A 21,572-nucleotide genomic window follows, 5' to 3' on the forward strand; every position below is an offset into this window, starting at 1 on the left:
AGGATGCTGCCAGTCTGCTGTAATAGGAACTGCTAAGGTTTTTTTGGATGCAAAATTAGTATTTTTTACCACAAAACACCAAGCAATCGCTATATTAATAATATAATATATATAATAATATTATTAAAATAATAATACTGAAAAACCCTTCACCTTCTTTAGGAAATTGTGAGCTTTGAGAACATCAATGGATTGGGGAAACAGTTCCATAACTGTGCTATTGTCACATTCAATATGGCAGACGTATGTGAAGAACATATCTAAACTGGCAATCACTTTGGACATTTATCAGTTGACTGCATCTACTTCTGGACTACATTATGTTGTTTGGCAACGGGTTTGGCAATGTTGACCTATATATTGTATAGTGCATGTTCCTGCAGCCTCCAGCTGCAGTATGGTTGCATACCAATATGTGATAGCAGTTTAAACAATAATAATAATATATAATAAAATATAACCCTAAGACACTAAAAAAAACCCTTTTATATGAGCCCCAGGGTTTCTCGGTATATATTTTCTTAATGCAGAATTCTGCAGCAAGATTGGCAATTGCCATCTTTGGCCACCTTGAGTCCGCCATGAGTGCTAGGGAGCCTAAAATCAAATGTGCAAATGTGTCATGCTCAAAAATGACATCTCATAACCCTGCTGCACAACTATAAATGCAAAAAAATAGTACCATTTACTCCTGGAGTTGTGCCATACATTATGATTTAGGAAGGGGCAGGTATCTCCAATCCACCCCCCTTCTACAATAGACCATAACAAGCACACTACATTCTTTGGAACTACAGTCAGCTTGCTACCACAGTTAGGCATGAGACAGGCCAAAACTAGTAGAATTCAGGCAGAAGAGGAATGTGCCCAGCTCACATTAGTATTTGTGCAAAATTCCCTGCAAATTTTTTGGACATAAAACTCCATTAATTAAAGGTAATTGTGTCACTATGTATGTCCTTGTGCTCACAGCCTCTGCCCTCCTGCCTTCCATTCTGAACCAAGAGCTGCTGTGGCTACTAACACAGAGGAACCCAGGAGCTACTGCCACCACCAGAACAGATGGTAGCACGAGAGTTCCCTCTGCACCCTGTGTCAATCGGCACAGCACACTTGTTTAAAGAATTGGACACACATGTCACACTCAACATACCAAACACCAAAAATGACTCCAACTTGATACCATTCACGTTAAAGGACAATAACTTTCACATTCCTGTGTAAAACCCACTTTCCCGCAGAAGCCTTTATTATAAACAGCATATTTTCCATTCCAGTGAAGGAGAAGCACCTACCTCTCAGCTTTGTGATTTTACCTGAGAAGAGTTCAGAGATCCCAAACACCTTATGTGCCATGATTATTAACCTGACAAAACTAATCGTGTGGTGGTTTTTGGAACCTTGTATTACCTGGTGAGGTGGCACACCCCTGAAACTTTGTGTATCCATGCTTTTGCTTTTAACACAATAAATCGCAAGGGGTTGTTTGAATTGCAGTGACAGAGGTGCCTATCCCTCTAAATACCGAGCACAAATTTAGTAACAGGAAATGAAACCAGTGTGTAAAAGTCTGTAACACTGTTGTGCAGCATTTGACATTGCATTGCAGCCGCCCCAATGGGCAAAGACCCAGAGGACACAATAAGCTCTGTTAATGTATCCACTACTCTGTACTTTAAGCTAACCATACACGCATAATGTAATCATACAAAATAATTTTTGTAATCAGTCATTTAGTTTATAGGACAGGTTAGAAAATTTCTGTTGGATAACGTTAGTATCTGTGCATGTATTGTCTGTCTAACGATATCCATATGGGTGAGCTAAAATGTGTTTCTGGGACAACACTTTGGTATGATTGTTGCCTGGTAATTATTAATGGTCAGAAAATCCTCCGATTTCTTATTTTTAGAACTTTAATTCTACAATTTCAGTTTGAATGTTAGTTTTAGATGCATTAAAGTTGCATTAAAATGTACAATCTATATCCGGATATTTGTTGAAAAGGGACTAAAATCTGAAAGTGTATGGGCAGCTTTAGTTAGAGGTGTTTTTTTTTCCTTTTCTTGTATCAGCTGCCAGTTGCCTTTGGAGTAATAGAAGTCTGATCTATTCCTGTGAATGCAACTACACCAACTCTCAACTCTGTAGTTATACAAATAAAAGAGGATGAGGCCAGGGCTGGGGAATACAGTGAAATCCACTAATAGGCAAATAGAAGTGAATTAGTGCAGGGGAAGTACAAACCGCTGAACAGTGTTCCAGTTTATACTGAGCAGCCAGTGAGGGAATTATGAAAAGTGTAGCCATTTGTAGAAAAATACAGTAACAAATAAAATATTAAGGCACTCTAATTCTAAAAGTAACGCTATCTACATGTAACATTCTGTTATAATGAAATTCTGCCATCACTCTATACCGATTAAGCCCATAACGGTTTAACCTATTGTTTGCCATGCGTGGGCAAAGAAAAATGTCTAAAAAGGCAAACGTTTGCTGAAGTTGGAACTTCCCGTCTAATGAGGGAAAGGGAATGTTTTCAGCCACGGCACAATGCAGGGATATGGGCTGTCTACACAATACATTTGCTCAAGGTTAAAAGCAGCAGCACTATTGTGCTCGCCTTTCTCCCCTGACTCCTGAGATGTGCGCCTTCCCTTCTCAGTGTTGATGCATTTCATTCCCCGCTCCCCCGACTGTCCCTCCTCTATTAGCCTCCCTCCCTCCATCTCGGTGTGTCTCTCAGGGCCGTGACGTCAGCCGCTTGGCCGGTGCCCCTTGCAGCCAGCAGGAGGAGCAGGAGGAGAGAGAGAGGGAGCGGGGAAGGAAAGGGCTACAGAAAGAAGGAGAGGAGGGAGGGAGGGAGTTATGCGAAGACGGAGGCTTCTGGTTAACAGTTCTCTTCTGTCCGGGAACAAGGAGCTGCCGCTAGCATCTGCTCCAAAGAAAAGAAGTGGCAGGCAAAAAGAAGGCACTGGAGTCCCCTAGTAGCAACACAGTTCGGCAGCATTACCTGCAAAAGGAATATAATCCTCCCACCACCTCCTACCTTCTCACTTCACTTGTCAGCTCACTTTGCCTCATACAGGTTAAGTCCATTGCCCTCACTCTTCTCTCAGCATAGTAACAAACCAAGTAGCCCTTTGGCTTCCCCTTTCCTTCAAGCTCACCCTTCTTGTCTTGTGTTGCTGCTGATCAGGGGTGGGGACCATGGCTTCTTCAGCCAGCGGGATGGAGGAGGTTCGTTCTTCTGTTTTGACCCCTCTAAAGCTGGTGGGACTGGTCTGCATCTTCCTGGCACTATGTCTGGATATCGGAGCCGTTCTGAGCCCAGCCTGGGTGACGGCGGACAACCAATACTATCTGTCATTATGGGAGTCTTGCAAGAAAGCTGAAAACCTCTGGATATGCGATTCTACCCTGGAGAGCGGTGAGAGAGCACAGCTGCCCCAACAGCAAGTCTTCTGGCTGCCTTCCCTTCTTAACTGCTACTATGTTAGCTGGCTCCCTCCCCTTCTCAATATTAGTTATTTACCCGCTGGCTTCCTCCCCTTTCCAACTACTACTAAATGTCAGCTGTCTGCCTCCCTTCTTACTCCCCTTAACTATTAGTATTTACCTGCGTGCTTCCTCCCCTTTCCAACTGCTACTGGCAGCTGTCTGTCTCCCCTTCTTAACTACTAGTATTTACCTGCTGATTTCACCCCTTTCTTAACTACTAGTATTTACCTGCTGATTTCACCCCTTTCTTAACTACTACTATCTACCTGCTGGTGTCCTACTATCCTTTCTAACTGCTACTATGTGTCCGCTGGCTGTCTCCCCTTCTTACTTCCCTTCTTTACTACTAGTATCTGACTGCTGACTTGCTCCTCTTCATAACTGCTACTGTCTGCCTGATGGCTGCCTCCCCTTCTGAATACTTGTATCTACCTGCTTGCTTTCTCCACTTTCCAGCTGCGACTATCTGTCAGCTGGCTGCCTCCCCTTCTTAACTACTAGTGTCTACCTGATGGCTTCCTCCTCTTCCTAACTGCTACTATAGGTCAGCTGGCTGCCTCCCTTCCTTAACTAATACTATCTGTCAGCTGGCTGCATCCCCTTCTTAACTACTACTGTCTGTCAGCTGGCTGTCTCCCCTTCTTAACTACTAATACATACCTGCTAACATCCTCCCTTCATAATTACTAATATCTGCCCACTGGCTGGCCTATTTCCTACCTACAGGTATCATGATGCCTGCCTTTACTTCTGCACTTAACTACTAGAATCTGCCTGTTTGTGGCTTTAACTTCCTAACTGCTACTATCTGTCTGCTGGCTGCGTCCCCTTCTTAGCTGCTAGTATCTGCCTGTTGACTACCTCCCCTTCCTTACTACATGTATTTGCATGATGTTTGCCTCACCTTTTAAAATACAAGTATCTGCCTGCTGGTTGGCTCCCTTCTGGCATTTACTTACAGGCAGTTTACCTTTCCTAACTGCTAGTATCTTCCTTCTATCTCTCTTACAAACTACTGTGTTCCTGCTAGCTGCTTCCCCTTCCTTTTTACATTTATTATTAGCAACATTACCTACAGCTCCAAGTATGGTAATCAGTCATGGGATCCTAAAGGGTTCGCATTCTCTTAAAGTGTTTCTTGTTACCCCTCTGCATTGTTTCTTCTGCTGTTACTGCATCCTATTCAGTTATTAAAAGACCCCAATCTACTGAAGTGCTGCAGACTAAGGAAAAACCTGCAGCATTCTGTGTTAGTGGTAATTAAAGCCAATATGCCTTGATTTTTAAAATTTGTTGAAGTTGTAGGAATTTTGTAACATATTTTCGAAAAAAAAGCATGGCATTAGGTTAATCATAAATTTGCATATATTCCTGCATTCCTTCATATATATTTTCCCAAGAGTTCATCTTTCTTCCCAGCTTGCTGGTCTGTGCATCATTTGTACTAACAAAAATTGTGCACTTGGTCTCAGACTTACTGAATTGTGTGTAGAGTGTTAATGGGTGCATTCCTTAGCTGAGTGCTCCACAGTTTATTTATAGATTTGGAACAACTATCCAAAATAGCACACATTCTTATACCAGATTACAATACATTTAAAAGGACATATTTACAATGCAAGTGCAAATTGCAAAGTTCAGTTGTAAACTGGCATACGTTTTACCCTTAATGCTGTGTATTTTCCCCAAAATTAATTTTTAATAGAATCACAATTCGCACAACAATGAACCAATATTGACGATTTTGTTAAATCACACGCAAGTTGCAAACCCTGCAATTTCCCATTATTTGAGTTGGAACAATTAGTATTTGTTAGTAATGGCATTACCATCTGATTAACTATGAGCAAAAAGTATTTGCTAGTAATTTATAAGAGCAGTCTGAAGGGTATAAAGCGGTTGTTAATCTAACAATTAACTTGTAAGGGCGTCGTTAAAATAGTATGACTTTTTCGTGGTTTTCATATTTTTGCAAAGATTACAACCATTTCGGAATACATTCAAGCTTTGTTATCGTGGCTATCTTTTGGCCAGGTTGGAGCTGTAGAGTGTCATTGAATCCTATGGAAGGCTTCCAAAATCATGCATTTAAGTTTCAAAGCCAGAAAAGTTTTCATGCTGTTTACAATCGTTCGGATACGAAAATTTAGGGACTTTTGGATCGCAACCACAATATTTTCGTATGATCAAGAAAAGAATTTTTGCACATCAAAATTATTGTGGTTGCTCTGAATTTTTCCTAATCGTGCTTTTAATTGGCAAAAATTTGTGATGTAGAGCGTAATAGTTTAACATGATCTGCAACTGGTGTCAATTTTTTATTATTTGTGTTTATTTTAATGTTTTCACATTTTGTTTAGCAACTGGTTGCTAGGGTTCAAATTCATCAGGATTTAATGAGAGATAGATATATGAATAGGAGAGGACCTGAAAAAAAACCTCATAAAAGTAACAATAACAATTAAATTGTAGCCTCACGCAGCAATAGTTTTTTGGCTGCTGGGGTCAGTGACCCCCATATGAAAGTTGAAAATAGAAAACGAAGGAAAATAATTTAAAAAAAACTATAACAAATAAATAACGAATACGAATTTAAAAGTTGCTTAGCATTGGCCATTCTATAACATGCAGGCCCCGATTTGTGGTGAGGCCACAAAGGCCCGGGCCTAGGACGGCATAAATTTTAGGGTGGCATACTGCCCAGCTGCACCTCACATACTGAGCACTGGGAACATCCCGCACAGAAAACATTAGCGCGTCCTGTCCTCAGTGCTCCTTATGAGAGCTACAAGGATGCGCATGCACGCTATCCTTAAGGGGGAAGGGAAATCCGGCGCTGATGATATGCAAAAGGCTAACTCTAAGATGAACCACCCCTTTAACAGATGTAGAACTACAACTCCTATCATCTCATTAAAACTGTTGAGAGGTGCTTAGAGATGCAGTTCAACAATATCAGAAGGCCCAACGGTTGACTACTTCTGGTGAACAAAGTAAAACTGTCTGTTTTTGCAGTGAGCTGTTTAAAAGCACATTGTAGGGAAGCAATATGTTTTTTAGACCCTGTGAGACAGGTGTAACTAAAGCAACCAGGCCATTGTATTGCTTTGTCCTTCTCAGAAAATTTTAAGCTGTTGACTGTTTTTTTAAATGTTTCCAGCTAGATTGTGAGCTCTTTGGTTTAATTTTTTGTCATTCTTACTTTGTTCTAAGGTGTTATTCCACCGGAAAAAGACTTCTTAAGTACTGCTTTGTGTGTGGGTTAAATTTGAAGACATTTGCTGGCTTTCTTTTATATCTCAGTATTTTGATATTGAGAATGGCCCCATGCTGTTATACTTCTAGGTGTGGATATACTTTGCATTCCAAAAGTCTTCCTTTATATTTGCAACTGAAACTTTACAATTTACAGAATATCTTGTTGTGTAGGCCTCTTCTATAAGTAGCAGAAGCACTATGCATGCAAATTACAGGACTCTGTAATATACTTCTTGGTAACATATTTTTCATAGTCTGCTCATTTATCTCTATATATTAAATAAGGTTTGTGTGACTAGCTAGAATGAAGCTGTAATAACATTTATAATGATTGTTCAAGTAAATCATGAATCTTCACTATGATTATATGTATGCTCCACAGGGCAGGGACCTCCTTGCTCTTGTGAATTTTAATGTATTGCATTTTACCTTTTTTTGCTCTTGTTGCATTATTTCAGATGTGTGCACACCTATTTATTTACTAGCTGTTATTTATACAGTACCAATCCCCACAGAGCTTCACAGAGATTCCAAATATGTAATTCACGCACAGTGGAGCTTACCTTCTAAGACCCCTATCACACCGTAGTGCCAGTTTAATGAGGGACCAATTGACAGAGGTTTATGTTTTTTGGAGTGTGGGAGGAAATCAGAGTACCCATTGAAAACCCATGCAGACAAGGAGAAAACATACAAACATGTTGCAGATAGTGCCCAAACTCGTGCTATATGAATACAGAGAGACAGGTGAAGTGTTTTTATGCAGGTTGTGTCGTAAAATATGAGGATATTAGAAGCTAAATCAAAGTTCCATGACCTGTATAATGTATTTGGCCTTCGTCTTTGTGCCTTTACATGAAACTCATTGATGACTTCTGATATGCAATATTTCATTATAAGTGAAGCATTATTCCCTATATATTTTTTAAAGCAAGATGTTATCTTTGAAAATATTGCCATTAAAGTTGGGCTGCACAAAAAATACACTCATTAAACAAAAACACACAGACCCACGTCTGCATATATGTTTATATTAGGAGCTTTGGCTAAAATGCAGGTATCAGTTTCCATTTCCTTACACGAAACTCTTTTCAACAAAGTTTCTTTTCAGCAACAAGCTTGTGGCCAACAACCCCAAAGTGGAAATGCATGGAAGGCTGCCTGTCTAAAAGCAGTATCCTTAGCAACCACAATCCATTATCCCCTCATTATAATAACCATGGTTTCGGGAAGAAATATTCAGAAGAGGGGAAACAGTGAGAATCGTTTATATTTCTGAGTTGCTGGCAATTCTTTCCTTAGATGCATATTTTACATACCTTGGTACTTGAGCTTGTTTTTAAATACATTCCAGAACAATGCTAGTGAAAATCAGATGAGGTAACTAACCCTCATTCCAATGGCTCAGTGCCTGACAGCCGTCTGCTTTGTGAATTAGGAAACAATAGTATAGTCAGACTATGTGAAATGCACTTCTCTTTTTCACACAGTAAGCTATGTTCTATGAGAAACAGATGTGATTTTCACACCTCTTGCTTTGCTGTTCTACATTTCGATTCCATCCCTTTCAGTGGGTGACTTGCTTTAGTGAACGTGTTCAGTGAGTTCTCCTTATTTATCTTTAAGAAAAGGGGGGAAAAATTAGAATTTCAAGGTCACCGCACAGCCCCCAGTTTCACAGGCTATTCCTTGAGTAAATGAATAATTATGCATGAACAGGTCCTTTATGTTTGACATCTGGGGCTTTCTATCAGCCTACAAAAGAACTGTTGTGGGATTGTCCAATCTGTTTTTTTAAACATAATTTTACTTAAGTAAGCAGCTTAAAATACTCTGGTTATTTTAGAAAACATGTCCATGTTACTTTTAAAGTAAACATCACTGTGTCCAACAAGAAAATGATGAAGCCCTCTAAATGCTTTTGTAAGGAAACACAGACATGTTTGTTACCGATTTTTTTAAAAAAAAAAGACTTAATGTGGTGGTATTCAGAGCCTTCAGGTTTTTTAAGTTGGATTCTAGTCGAAATCTTGTAATTAAATTCATCCGAGTGTTTCCTGCAAAAAAACTGCTTCCTTCTTTGGTATGACCCATCAGCTGCCTTTTATATTTTACTTTTGTTTGTGCTTTCAAATTGTTTGTAATCTCCTTGACACTTGGATACCCAAGTTTGAGACATAGCAAATCCTAATTTGCTTTAAGGAAACATTATTTCATTTGAAAAAGTGGTGTATGGTTGTGTAGAAAATGCAGAACGAAACCTGTTGCTTTTGTGTGCATACACACCTTTCTTAATGGAACACTGTCATGGGAAAACATGATTTTTCAAAACACATCAGTTTACAGAGATTTTTCAGCAGAATCCTCGACTGAAATTCTTTTTCAAAAACACAAACAAATTTTTTTAATTTAAATTAGAAATTTCACATGGGGCTAACCATATTCTTCATTTTCCAGGGTTGCCACAGTCATGTGACCTGTGCTCTGATAAACTTTAGCCACACTTAACTGCTGAGCTCCAAGTTGGAGTGATATCACCCCCTCCCAGCAGGCGATCAGAAGAACAATGGGAAGGTGGGAAGGTAGCAAGGTAGCAGCTTCCGGTAGATATCAAAATAGCACTCTATAGTAAGAAATCCAAGTCTGGCTTGGGACTCCTCCAGTTACATGGAAATTGGAGAAAGCAGTTTTAATTTTAAAGCAGTTCTAATGTGTAGTGCTGGCTCCTTCTGAAAGCTCAGAATCAGGCACAATGCACAGAGATGGCTGCTTACACAGCAAAATTATAACTAAAAAATAAATTTGTTGGTTCAAGAATAAAATTTTAAATAGTAGAGTAAATTATTTGCTATGTAAACAATGTAATTTAGAAATAAAAAGTATACCATAAAAATTATGACAGAATCACTTTAAGTGAACTACTGAATGGGAAGCAGCATTGTAATATGTTTTCAAGCAGTAGTTGGCTTTCTGCCTCCTGACCTTGGACAGTTGTGGAATAGAACAGAACAGAACTGAGCTATTGTGAGTATTCAGAGGGGCGCTTGAGGTCACATTCTCTGTTGGGCCCCATGTACCCTAGTCCAACACTGGGTTTGGAGTCTGAGTGGGCATAACTTATCATTATGAGGCATAATGGGGCCCTTGGTTGATTGTAATTGTGGGCTAAAATGACCTTCTTTTTATATCTGAAATGTTTTGAGGCATGATTGCTGAGTGTTGAATTTCTTAACTGTATTAGATTGAGCTGAATATAAATTATGAATGTGAAGGGTTGTCTTTTTTCAGCCTCAGTAATTACTTTGCAGTTACTTTCTAAAAGTAATTTGAGGGAACTGGGAGGACATCACAACATGAAACAGTTTGCTCTTGCAGTATATTTTAGCCAGAATAATTCCAACATTATCCTAAACATATTATTTCCCAGTGTTCTCCATTACAGAGAACTGCAAAAAACTGGAAAACAAAGTACTTTTCAATGTAATTAATTACATTTCTTTTGCACCTAGGCCCAGGACCAGGGTTACTGCAGAGATCTATACATTTATCATAGCTAGGATAAAAATCTCAACTTTTATATAAACGATTCCTACTTTTATTTTGGAAAGAAATAAATTCTTATTGTTGGTAAGAAGTAATATTTTGGTGCAATAATTGAAAAGGCAAATTTCCATTCAGTAAGAGGTTTAGAAGAAAGTGTTATTTGTAGATTATTTTGAAATTAACATTTCCGAAAAATACAATTTAGAACAATGCATTAGTCTTGCTCAAATAATATTTTGTTTAATGCAGTATAAGTCCATTTAAATAACAAAGCTTATATCAGTGGATAACTTGTGTTTAGTTTCATTTAGTTTCACAGCCTTGAAAATTAAACCTTGCCTCAGGAGGCAGCAAGTTATAAGTGGCGGCAAAAAGCTGTCCCTGGTGACTTAAAGAAGTGATATTCTTTTTTTTATTGGAAATTTGTTGCTTCTAGTCCAGAAAATGCAGGTCTGGTCCATGCACTAGCAATGCAGTCATGGGTTAAATTGGGGTGGCTACAGTGGCTTAACTATTGAGACAGCACACTGTCTTGGTGTACTGGGGCATGGTGCGGGGGGTTCACAGGCGACCAGCAAAATCGCTGGTGACTTGTGATTTTGTTTGCAATGCAAGTCACCAATGATTTTGTGCAGGGTGGGGTCCAGTGGCAGAGAGGTTTGTTGGGAGTGACCCGCGATTTGTTCCCATCATTTTAGCAGTGGGGGCCTAAATTTTTTCTCCCACAGGGGGCCAGACCCACTTAGTTAAGCCCCCGTGTTTCTGTTTCAGATGGATATAATTCAGAAATGCCCCTAAAGGCAAAATAATTTGAGGTGAACTTGAGAAGATGAGAAGATATTGAATGTATAGTGCTTCATTGATTTGCCATCATTTAACAAGTGCTTGTATCATGATAGAGATTAAAGGATCAGTTGATGATCAGGATTATTTAGCTGGCACGCTGTACACTCTAATTTCTCTTTGTAAAGAAAAAACATGCAGATTAAATGCAATATCACTACTTGCATGACGCATGGAAGGCATGAGCATTCTCGCTAAATGTACTGGTTACTCATCTGGCACCTTTAAAAATCACTTGCTACAGTTTGGCTTCTGAGACACTGCACAATAGTATACTGAAATGTGACTGTGTTGTACTTGTCAACTGTTGTTTTAGTTTTTAGTCTTGTAAAAGGTTTATAGATAAATGGCCACCCCACCCCCATTTGCTGCTTTGGACCTTTTGAGGTAGGCAGTACAGCAGATTTGGACAATTAGCTTTTGAAGTTTGTTAAATTATTAAATGATTGTTAAAGAAATCTTGTGATTTTTTTTTTTTTAGAATAAGTATAAAAAAGCATGATGAATCATAGTTAAGAGATTGCTATTTTAAGGAAAATCATTCCCATTTCTTTCTCTTTAATGTGTTAATGTTTGTTATTGATTGAAGGTAAGCTATGCTAATTAAAATAAAGTGCCACTTTTTTATTTACTATGCAGAGATGCATTTACTGTATTTCATCTGAAATAAAACCTCAAAGTAGAAAGAACACATTTCTGGAGCATTTTTTTTGCCATTGGCAGTTACAGTTTATTCTTAAGTTGAATGTGTAATGCCTCACATATTGATTAGTATAACCAAAAGGGTTTAATATTTAATGATATATTTCAAGTACCTATGTAGAAGTCTTTCTGACCTTGCTTATTCTATTGATCTGTTGCCCAGAATCATTCTTGCAGTAACCCAAGGTTACCTAAAGGACAGTTGTATTTACAAACAATATACTGTGTTAGCCCCCAACAAACATTTCATGAGAATCATACCTGAACTCATTTGTATTGCTTTTAAATTTGTTTATCAGTGACCTTGAGGTTGGAATAGTCAGTATTGTCTTTTTGCTGATGATACTAAATGGAACTATAAGTTCCATGAAGGATGCTGTCACTTTGAACTGTTACTTTTACAATTATTGGTAGTATTGTGTTAGAGGTATCTGTGATGGATATGGGAAATCTAATAATATTTTGATTTCCCTCTAAAATAGGATTAAGGACTCCTCCAAGGTGTGTCTGTAAAGACAATAGGAACCAGATAAGTATTACCGTATATACTCAAGTATAAGCCGATCCGAATATAAGCCAAGGTACCTAATTTTACCTAAGAAAACTGGAAAATGTATTGACTCGAGTATAAGCCTGGGGGGGAAATGCAACAGCTACTGCTAACAGCTACTGTAATAGGAGTTCTCTGGTTTAAGTTTATGCCATCCTGCTGTGTGTGCTCCCATCGAAGCTGCCATACTAAGTATCAAGTACTTGCCATCCTGCTGTGTGAGCTCCCATCGTATCCCATCCTGCTGCCTGCTGTGTGTGCTCCCATCATCCTGCTGTGTGCACCGCCCTTGGATTCAAGGCGTGCATGCGTGCCCCAGCTGTGTCCCCTCCCAATGTATCAAGGTGTGCGTGTGTGCGCCTGCTGTGTGCGCACCCATCGTATCAAGGCGTTCGTTCACGCACACACGCTTGCTAGCACGTCCACGGGGGAAGGGGGGATGGGGAGTGCGCAACGAACGCCAGCGAGTTACATCTTCAAATTGTGTATATACTCGAGTATAAGCCGAGGGTGACTTTTTCAGCACATTTTTGGTGCTGAAAAACTCGGCTTATACTCGAGTATATAGGGTAATATCCCCAGTGGCTCTAGCATGTCTGCGCCTGCTTCCATGAAAAAAATAGGAAGAGCCAGCAGGGGAAAATACTCCAGTTAACCCGTCTTCACATCCCTACTTAATAACAGTTTGGACTTGCTGAGAGAATGAGCCGACAGGGGCATAAAAAGAGCCCCAAAAATAGCTTGGGAGTCCGTCTTTAGAGAGAGAGAGAGAGAGAGAGAGAGAGAGAGAGAGAGAGAGAGAGAGAGAGAGAGAGAGAGAGGAAAGGACTCCTGCACTTTGGATCAACCACTTCAGTTACTCTTCGGTCATTGTTTTTTTCAGACTATGACTATACTTCTGTGGGACTTTGGAACTGCCTTTTTATGTTACTTCCTTAGAAGAATTTGGTGCTGTGTGATGTAATTGGACTTTACAAATATAAAGGGCTAGAATGATACAATGTGTTTCTCTAGTGTTTGGGCATACATTTGTTCATTTTAATGACAGTATCCTTAATTGAGAAGTATTTGGGGATTTTTGTGAATAACAATCTGTATAATTCTAGACAGAGTCTCTCAGTGGCTACTAAAGCAAATAAATTGCATAAAAAGGGCCATTAACTTGAGTGGTGATGACTCTTCGGTCATTGTTTTTTTCAGACTATGACTATACTTCTGTGGGACTTTGGAACTGCCTTTTTATGTTACTTCCTTAGAAGAATTTGGTGCTGTGTGATGTAATTGGACTTTACAAATATAAAGGGCTAGAATGATACAATGTGTTTCTCTAGTGTTTGGGCATACATTTGTTCATTTTAATGACAGTATCCTTAATTGAGAAGTATTTGGGGATTTTTGTGAATAACAATCTGTATAATTCTAGACAGAGTCTCTCAGTGGCTACTAAAGCAAATAAATTGCATAAAAAGGGCCATTAACTTGAGTGGTGATGGATATTATAGACAGATACCAGGGCAGCTTTTCACATAGAAAAGAACAAAGAACCAGGGGCATCCTTTTAGACTTGAATAACTGAATTTTAATTTGTAGCAGCTTAGCAGCTTGTGTTTCTTTACTGTGAGGGTACTGAGGTTGTAGAATGCCTTGCTTTGTTGTGTTTGCAGAATATATATATTACCAGAGGGGTGGCACACCGTCTTAATTATAAACCCAAGTGCACGGTAAAAACATAATACATCATACAAAAAAGACCAGTATATATATATATGCTGTTCATTTGGTGGGGCTAAATTTGATAAAATCTGGGATCCGTTATGCTGAGAGCTCTAAATTACGGGAAGGCTGTCTCTCATACTGTAGACTCCATTTCAGTCAAATATTTCATAATTTTTCAAACAATTTCTCTCTGTAATAATAAAACAGTACCTTGTACTTGGTTCCTTATTGGAGGCAAATCAATCATATAGGGTTTATTTATTGTTTTAATTATTAAGGTATGGAGATCAAAATTATGTAAAGACCCCTTATCCGGAAAACCCAAGGTCCCAGCATTCTGTATAACAGGTTCTATACCTGTGACATATCAGTTTTCATTTATATGACAATGTACTCCTTACTGAACAATGCCTTTTGCCATATTTATGCTGCTGTTTATATGTGCTGTTAAATGCTGAAATTCTTAATATAGCTTTCTACAGTATTCTTTGTTCTGTATCTCTTCCTTTTGATAAGAGGACAAGCAAGTATTTGCACTGAAAGCAGCTTTTAGTATTAAATTTACTTGAAAAGCAGCTATGTGCAACAGAGCATTTCAAAAAGAATAGTAACAGTAATGTGAAGGTCTTTATTAAGGCATATGTTTTGGTCATTTTGTTCTTTTGATTACATTAAGTTATAAATAAAAATTAAATAATGTTATTATGGGTAAAGTAGCTATGGATTATTTTGCGGACACCATATATCCAGAAACCTCATGAAAAACAAACAATTCTTTATTAATGCCTTATTTGATACAGTGTAATATCACTGTATCAGACTTGATACTAAAGTGATATACTGACTTTATATGAAAAGATCTCAGCAAACAAACATATCATTTCCCAATTTGGCAACTCAAGTAAAGCTGGCCATACACGTACGATAGTATCTTATGAAATCTAGTTTGGTACGATATTGGGTGCGACGAGACGACCGATATCACAAAAGCTTCGGATATCAGTCATATCATAGATCAAAAGATTTTGATCGGGCACTGTTGAAGGAACCCAAGTAATATCTGCATTTAGGGCTGAATCGTCAGGTGGAGGTAGAATCCCTATTGTGTCTACCTCTATATCTGACGATTCAGCCCTGGACGTCAATGGAGGGAATGAACGCTTTTCTCACCAACAGGGCCGGATTTCTACTTGGGGCGCCCCCCCACCCCCGCCGCGTAAACGCAAATGCGCATGCGCCTAACTTGCGCATGCGCGAACAACCCCCTATCGCTAATGCGCATGCGCAAGCGCCTAACTTAGAACTCCCATACGGAGCAGTGGGGAGATGTCCCCATTACTCCGTATGGGAGCAAAATGTTAACATTTGCTTGCGGCGGGGCGGCATGCCGCCCCTGTGTATTTGCCGCCCTAGGCCCGGGCCTTTGTGGCCTCGCCACAAATCCGGGCCTGCTCACCAAGCGAGCGGATCTTCATGTGTATGGGCACCTATTTGCTGTGATTTTCAAACAGGGGCAATAGATATCTGGTCAAAAACGTAGCCATATATTATTTTTGATTGCAGTAATTTTGTCATAGAGAGGCCAAGTCAAAAGCCTGGGTCAGCCCCTTTTCTTTGAAGGAATTCCTGCCACAGGCTTTCTGCACGATTCCCTGGAGTTATGTATAAATGTTTCTGCAGCAAGCATTGCATTGTTCATATGTGTCTTCAGGAGAATTGTGAATTATGCTTGCATGTGCCTGTAATTACAAGATAATGTATTTATCTGCAGGATTAATGATATTATCTGTATATGTAGCTGCAGCAATATTAGGGAGTGTGTGCATACTGTTTATTTCTGCAGTACAGCAGGGGGCCAGAACAAACAGGCTAATAGTTAATGGCTGTGAAACAAGAGAGTATGGCAGTGTGGTTCCATGATGGAGTTGTAGGGCCTGACTGTTTAATATAGTACAAATGACAGGCACAACAGCATCTTTGTACATGCCTCAGCTTAATGTAGTCTGGGTTTTGTCTGACATTTCTGATTATGCTTATGTTAAATTACATCTCAAAGCACTCTTTGTTGATATTACCTACCTAGATTTGTAACCTTTTACATAGCCTAAATTTAAGTTTTTCTGCATTTTACACCTTTTTTGTGGATTCACCAATATATAATGCATAGTGCATTTCCTTTTTAACAATGCATTTCCTTATTCATATAATTCAGCTTACCCTGCAGCTCTCAGTCTGTCTATCTATATATACAGTTATTGGATCCCTTATCTGGAAACCAAGTTTTTTTTTTAAAACATGTTTTCTTTTTCTCTGTAATAAAATTACTGTACCTTGTATTTCATCCCAAACAAATTATAATTAATCCTTACTGGAGGCAAAACAAACCCCTTGGATTTATTTAATGTCTATATAAATTTTTAGTAGACTTAAAGTATGGATATCCAAATTAAGGAAAAACCCCTTTATTCAAAAGACCACTGGTCTTGAGCATTTTGGATAACAGGCCCCAGACCTATATATAGTTATAATTTATAGGGCATTAAAGGGGTTGTTCACCTTTAAATTAAGTTTTAGTTTGATGTAGAGTGTGCTATACTGAGACAATTTGCAGGCCAAATTTAAACATTTAAAATACTCTTTGCTGCATTATACTCACTGCTGTTTTCTGTGTAGCCATGTTGTGTTCATCAGATTAGTCTGCAGTGAAAAATGTTAGAGCACTGAGGTTCTTCTGCAAGAAAGTTGATGTAACTTATTGCAGACAAATCTCCACTGTAGCGATTTTTGTGTAAATTATGACAATTATGGAATAAATAAAATCATATAAATAACACAGGAGCATATAAAAAAGGAAAGTTACATTAAAGGACATGCAAATTTTATTTAACTGGGGGGGGTGCCAAAATGTTAGGCAATGAAATAGATCATTACATTTTTTTGGTGGGAAGGGGGGGTTGCCTAATGTTAAATGTCCTTAACAGGGGCTTTTAATATAGTTTCAGCCAATGAGCTAAAAAGATTGCATTACATACCTGCAGATTCTGTAGTTTGTAGATCAACATTATGTATGCAGTAAAGCAGTATGGGCATGGCTTGGTGTTGACAACACAAACAAATGACAAACAAATGAAGCCAGATGGCAATTAACAGCAGACATGGATAGCAAGCATTCGTAGGATTTGTGGAATGAGTAAAAAATAAAACTGTTGAATGTTCAATTTGCACTATTGAAAGAGGGTCAAAGGAAAGAATCAACTGCGTTGATAAATGAAATAGTGAAAAACTGTTTTTTTGTAAAAACTGGATAACATTTTATGCATTATATTTTCTGCAGATTAAATTCCAGAAAAATAGTACCAAAATGCTTTCTATTTTTCATTTAGAAGTGAAGAATTTAAAAGAACTATATATGGTAACTTCAGGAAACTATTACAAGATTTGCTGTAGCATATCTATGCCTTGCAGAAGACAAGGGATTCTTTCAGGAGCGAGGAGCAGTGTTATGAAAGGACAGGTAATGAAAGGAAATTGGTTCACTTATGTACTGGTTGGGATAAACAGCAGCACCAGCAGCAATTTACGAGAGAGCATTTTAGCATGAGCTGCAAACGAGTGCTAGTTCAAATGTCTTGTAAAAACTTAATGTGACTGAGGAAATGCCTTGGTTTGATTAAATCAAGTCTTTAGGGCTCTTGTACTGGTGTCAGAGTAAACACATATTTTGTTGCCAGTGCTGAAAAAAATGTCCTTTGAGAATTGTTACTGTTTCTATTGATGCTATGCTGGAACTGTCAAAATAACTTTTGGCGAAAATCTACATTGATTCTTTTGCAAAAGTTAATACAATGCAACATTGTCATCACTTTCAGGTTGCAGTGGACTTTATGTACATTTTTTAAAAATCTTTAAGAATATTTTGTTCATGTATATGAAGGTGGATATCGGGCCTATTTATTATTATCAAGATGAGAAATGTTAAAAAAGCTTCAATACAAAAGATTTATTTAAAAAACAAACCCTTTTTATAAATGTTTCTCATTTCTTTTCACCAGAGTATTTTCAGCTATAAATCTGAAAACTCAAACCTTCATGTAGAGATGCATTTAAAGGCCTAAACCCTAAATTTAGAGAACTAAACTCTAAAATCCCTAAACACTAAACCCTAAAAGGAATATTCCATATTTTACATACTAAACTTAATGTGCTAGACTAAGATTTCAGTATCCCTTTAACAGCAATGATCCAGTTCTTCAAAGTTGTCACAGGAGCCGCCCATCTTTGATTTTGTTAGTAATGGCTGTGGCACTGCACAAGCTCTGTGTGCTTTAGACAGCTGTTGAGCAGCTAAGCTTAGCATTAACCAACTGCAGAGACTCTGAATATATTTCTTGGCATAGGAAGGTGGACATGCTTCTGTGTAATTTTTAAAACAATGAGATTCCCAGAGCAACAATTCCTGGGGATAGAGAGGCAAAACAAAAGGATACCCCTCAAAATCATAAACATCAGCAGCTGTATTACTTGTTATCTTGGTGGGGGCACGCCAATGAATACAGAAGCTGAAAGAGGCAGCCAGCAGTGTTAGGTTGCGATTGGGGGTGAGCGGAAGAGGTCAACCCAAACCTGCACATGACCCGTGGGTATCGGGCCGGCCCACACATCACTATCAGAGATATGGGTACTGGGGGCCTGGCGATAGTTCTAATAATTTTATTTTAAGATAAAAATTTTATTTGTTGTTTTTTTTAAAAAATTAGGACACTTGCAACAAAACCAAGATGTTTTAGCATGCACAAAAAACAATTGTCAGGATACTGGGACTTGGAATTGTAAAGGGGAATGATCCTGAGATCTATGCAAGCCTTACATTTGAATGAAGTAGCTATCTTAGTAATGGCTAACAAGCAAGTATTTGATATTTCCATGTTTATATATATTTAACTATATTTTAGTGCACAATACAAATGCATACAGTGCAATAATTGATTTAAAAGCAGCTATAATTGCCTCTGTATTTTACTGTTTATTTGAATAGCTTTTTAGCCTTGATCTTCATTCATTACGGTACTCCTATAATTTCAGTTTAAGTGGGTGGGTAGATTACACCTTTATACTGTAGATGAATGGTTGAATTCTATTTACTATCCAACAAATCAGCTTTTGTTGACCTTGGGATGTTAATGTGTGTGTGTAAGATGTTGCACTGGGTATCCAGAAAAAGAGGTTTATACCTTCCTGGAAAATTGTTAGCATATGGTATGTGCAGTGCTTGCCTGCTTATCAAGCATAGGTTTCCAAATGTTTTGTTGATATTGGTGCAGTGCAGATCCCCTAGTCTCCTCCCACGTAACTTTCAGGTGCTAGCTCATTGGGTGCCCAGTTTAGTGCTTGTCCAGGCACCTCACGTGGTTGAGCAATTCTGAAAGGGGGAGATGCTGGCGCTGACAGCACCATGGGCTACTGTTCTTGTGCTGGGAAGCCCATTTATAGTAAAATGTTTGCAGGCTTAAGTCACTTTTAATCCAATTCACAGATGCTTATTTATGCATAACAAAATAACCCTCAATTAAAGGGAGAAAATGAAAATTCATGCATAGCTCTACAGTGCGGAATTAGCAAGGACACTGCATTCACTGCTCACCCATGTTTGAAATAAGTAAGACTGACTAAGTGTGTTAAATGATCTTGTGGGTAAAACAGTAATTTCATGGAGCTTGATAATTAAAAAGAGAGTTTTGCACTCATTTTAAGCTTTAATTTTAGTTAAATGTCTTTATTACGTGAAATTTTGTTATGCTGTTATGATCCATTTTTTACTTTTTTTTTATAGCTGGACGTTATAAGATCAATCAAATGCATTTTTGCATAGCTTGTCAGTATTTTGCATGTACTGTAATTAGTGTGCAAGGTCTCAGGATATTCCTTGTTTTATTCTTACTTGATATACAGTGTATATATATATGTATAAGTGTGCAGATGCAGGATGAGCGACATTACCATTGAATGTGTATATAGTATATGGAGGTATATGTACTATATGTCAGCTCTCCCATTATTCCCACCCCCTTAAGGACTGCCCAATAGCTCAGCATTTAAGAGGGTTAAATAGCAAAGTGTGGATACATCGCTTTTAAACTAGTTTAGGACTGATGCGATGGGCACTGCCTTGATGGGGCACATCGGCTTATGCATGTTTGTACAAACACTGTGACCAAATGTGTCCTGTTTTCAATTGAGTGCAGGTATTTTCCCTCGGTGGTTGTTAATTCACTTTTTTCGTGCATGTGTTTTTACCATTTTGTATGTTAGGAGTGCTGAGACAGTCTAGATGTATATAGTTCAACCAGGTCTCGTGCACTCAAACTTGTCTTTTGAATTGTAGGATGAGAGACATTTCCATTGAATGTGTATATATATAAGCTACTCCATGTTTTTATTCTCATGAGGTTGCACTGCGATAATTCCACTGCATAATGGACTTCTTGTCTGTAAACCAAAACAGTCAAAGTGAAGTGAGGGGTACTTTATATATCACTGGTTGAACAAACTCAGCTAATTATTAGCAAGTTATGTTTTTGCTTTATAATATAAATATGCTTTTGTTAGATCGGTAGAATGTGAAGGTAGGTTGATATTTGATATTCTGCTTAGCAGGTTCAGTGGTATGTGTTAACAGAAAAACAGACATTACCGTTCACATTTTTCTAACAAGTACATTTATAAAAAAAAAAATATATAAAATAACTTAATAATTGACTCTTGTATCTTGTGCATTTAAACTCACATATATTCTTGTGAAACATCATTTTTAATGATTGAAACAACTGACATAAATGCATCAGAAAAGTGGCTCAGAAAGAAAAAAACATTTAATAATCCAATGCAGATGTGCTTTAACTGTACAGTAAGACCACCTTTTTTTTTAAATCTTATGACGTTTTATACAGTGGTGTGAAAAACTATTTGCCCCCTTCCTGATTTCTTATTCTTTTGCATGTTTGTCACACAAAATGTTTCTGATCATCAAACACATGTAACTATTAGTCAAAGATAACACAAGTAAACACAAAATGCAGTTTTTAAATGAGGGTTTTTATTATTTAGGGAGAAAAAAAATCCAAACCTACATGGCCCTGTGTGAAAAAGTAATTGCCCCCTGAACCTAATAACTGGTTGGGCCACCCTTAGCAGCAATAACTGCAATCAAGCGTTTGCGATAACTTGCAACGAGTCTTTTACAGCGCTCTGGAGGAATTTTGGCCCACTCATCTTTGCAGAATTGTTGTAATTCAGCTTTATTTGAGGGTTTTCTAGCATGAACCGCCTTTTTAAGGTCATGCCACAACATCTCAATAGGATTCAGGTCAGGACTTTGACTAGGCCACTCCAAAGTCTTCATTTTGTTTTTCTTCAGCCATTTAGACTGCAGCACCCAAGATCGCTTCAGCTTGAGTTGACG

The 21,572-nt window shown here is 38.2% G+C and overlaps 1 protein-coding gene across 1 annotated transcript in view; it reads left to right on the plus strand.

Moving 5' to 3' along the window:
• The first annotated feature begins 3,177 nt into the window (after positions 1 to 3,177).
• Positions 3,178 to 21,572, plus strand: part of tmem47 (transmembrane protein 47) — a 40,751-nt gene continuing 22,356 nt past the window's right edge. Inside the window, 1 exon segment of the mRNA NM_203568.1 lies at positions 3,178 to 3,430. Coding sequence (NP_988899.1) covers positions 3,211 to 3,430 — 220 coding nt within the window. The 5' untranslated portion in view covers positions 3,178 to 3,210.

The sequence above is a fragment of the Xenopus tropicalis genome, chromosome 2 (genome assembly GCF_000004195.4).
Source record: "Xenopus tropicalis strain Nigerian chromosome 2, UCB_Xtro_10.0, whole genome shotgun sequence".
Classification (NCBI taxonomy): domain Eukaryota; kingdom Metazoa; phylum Chordata; class Amphibia; order Anura; family Pipidae; genus Xenopus; species Xenopus tropicalis.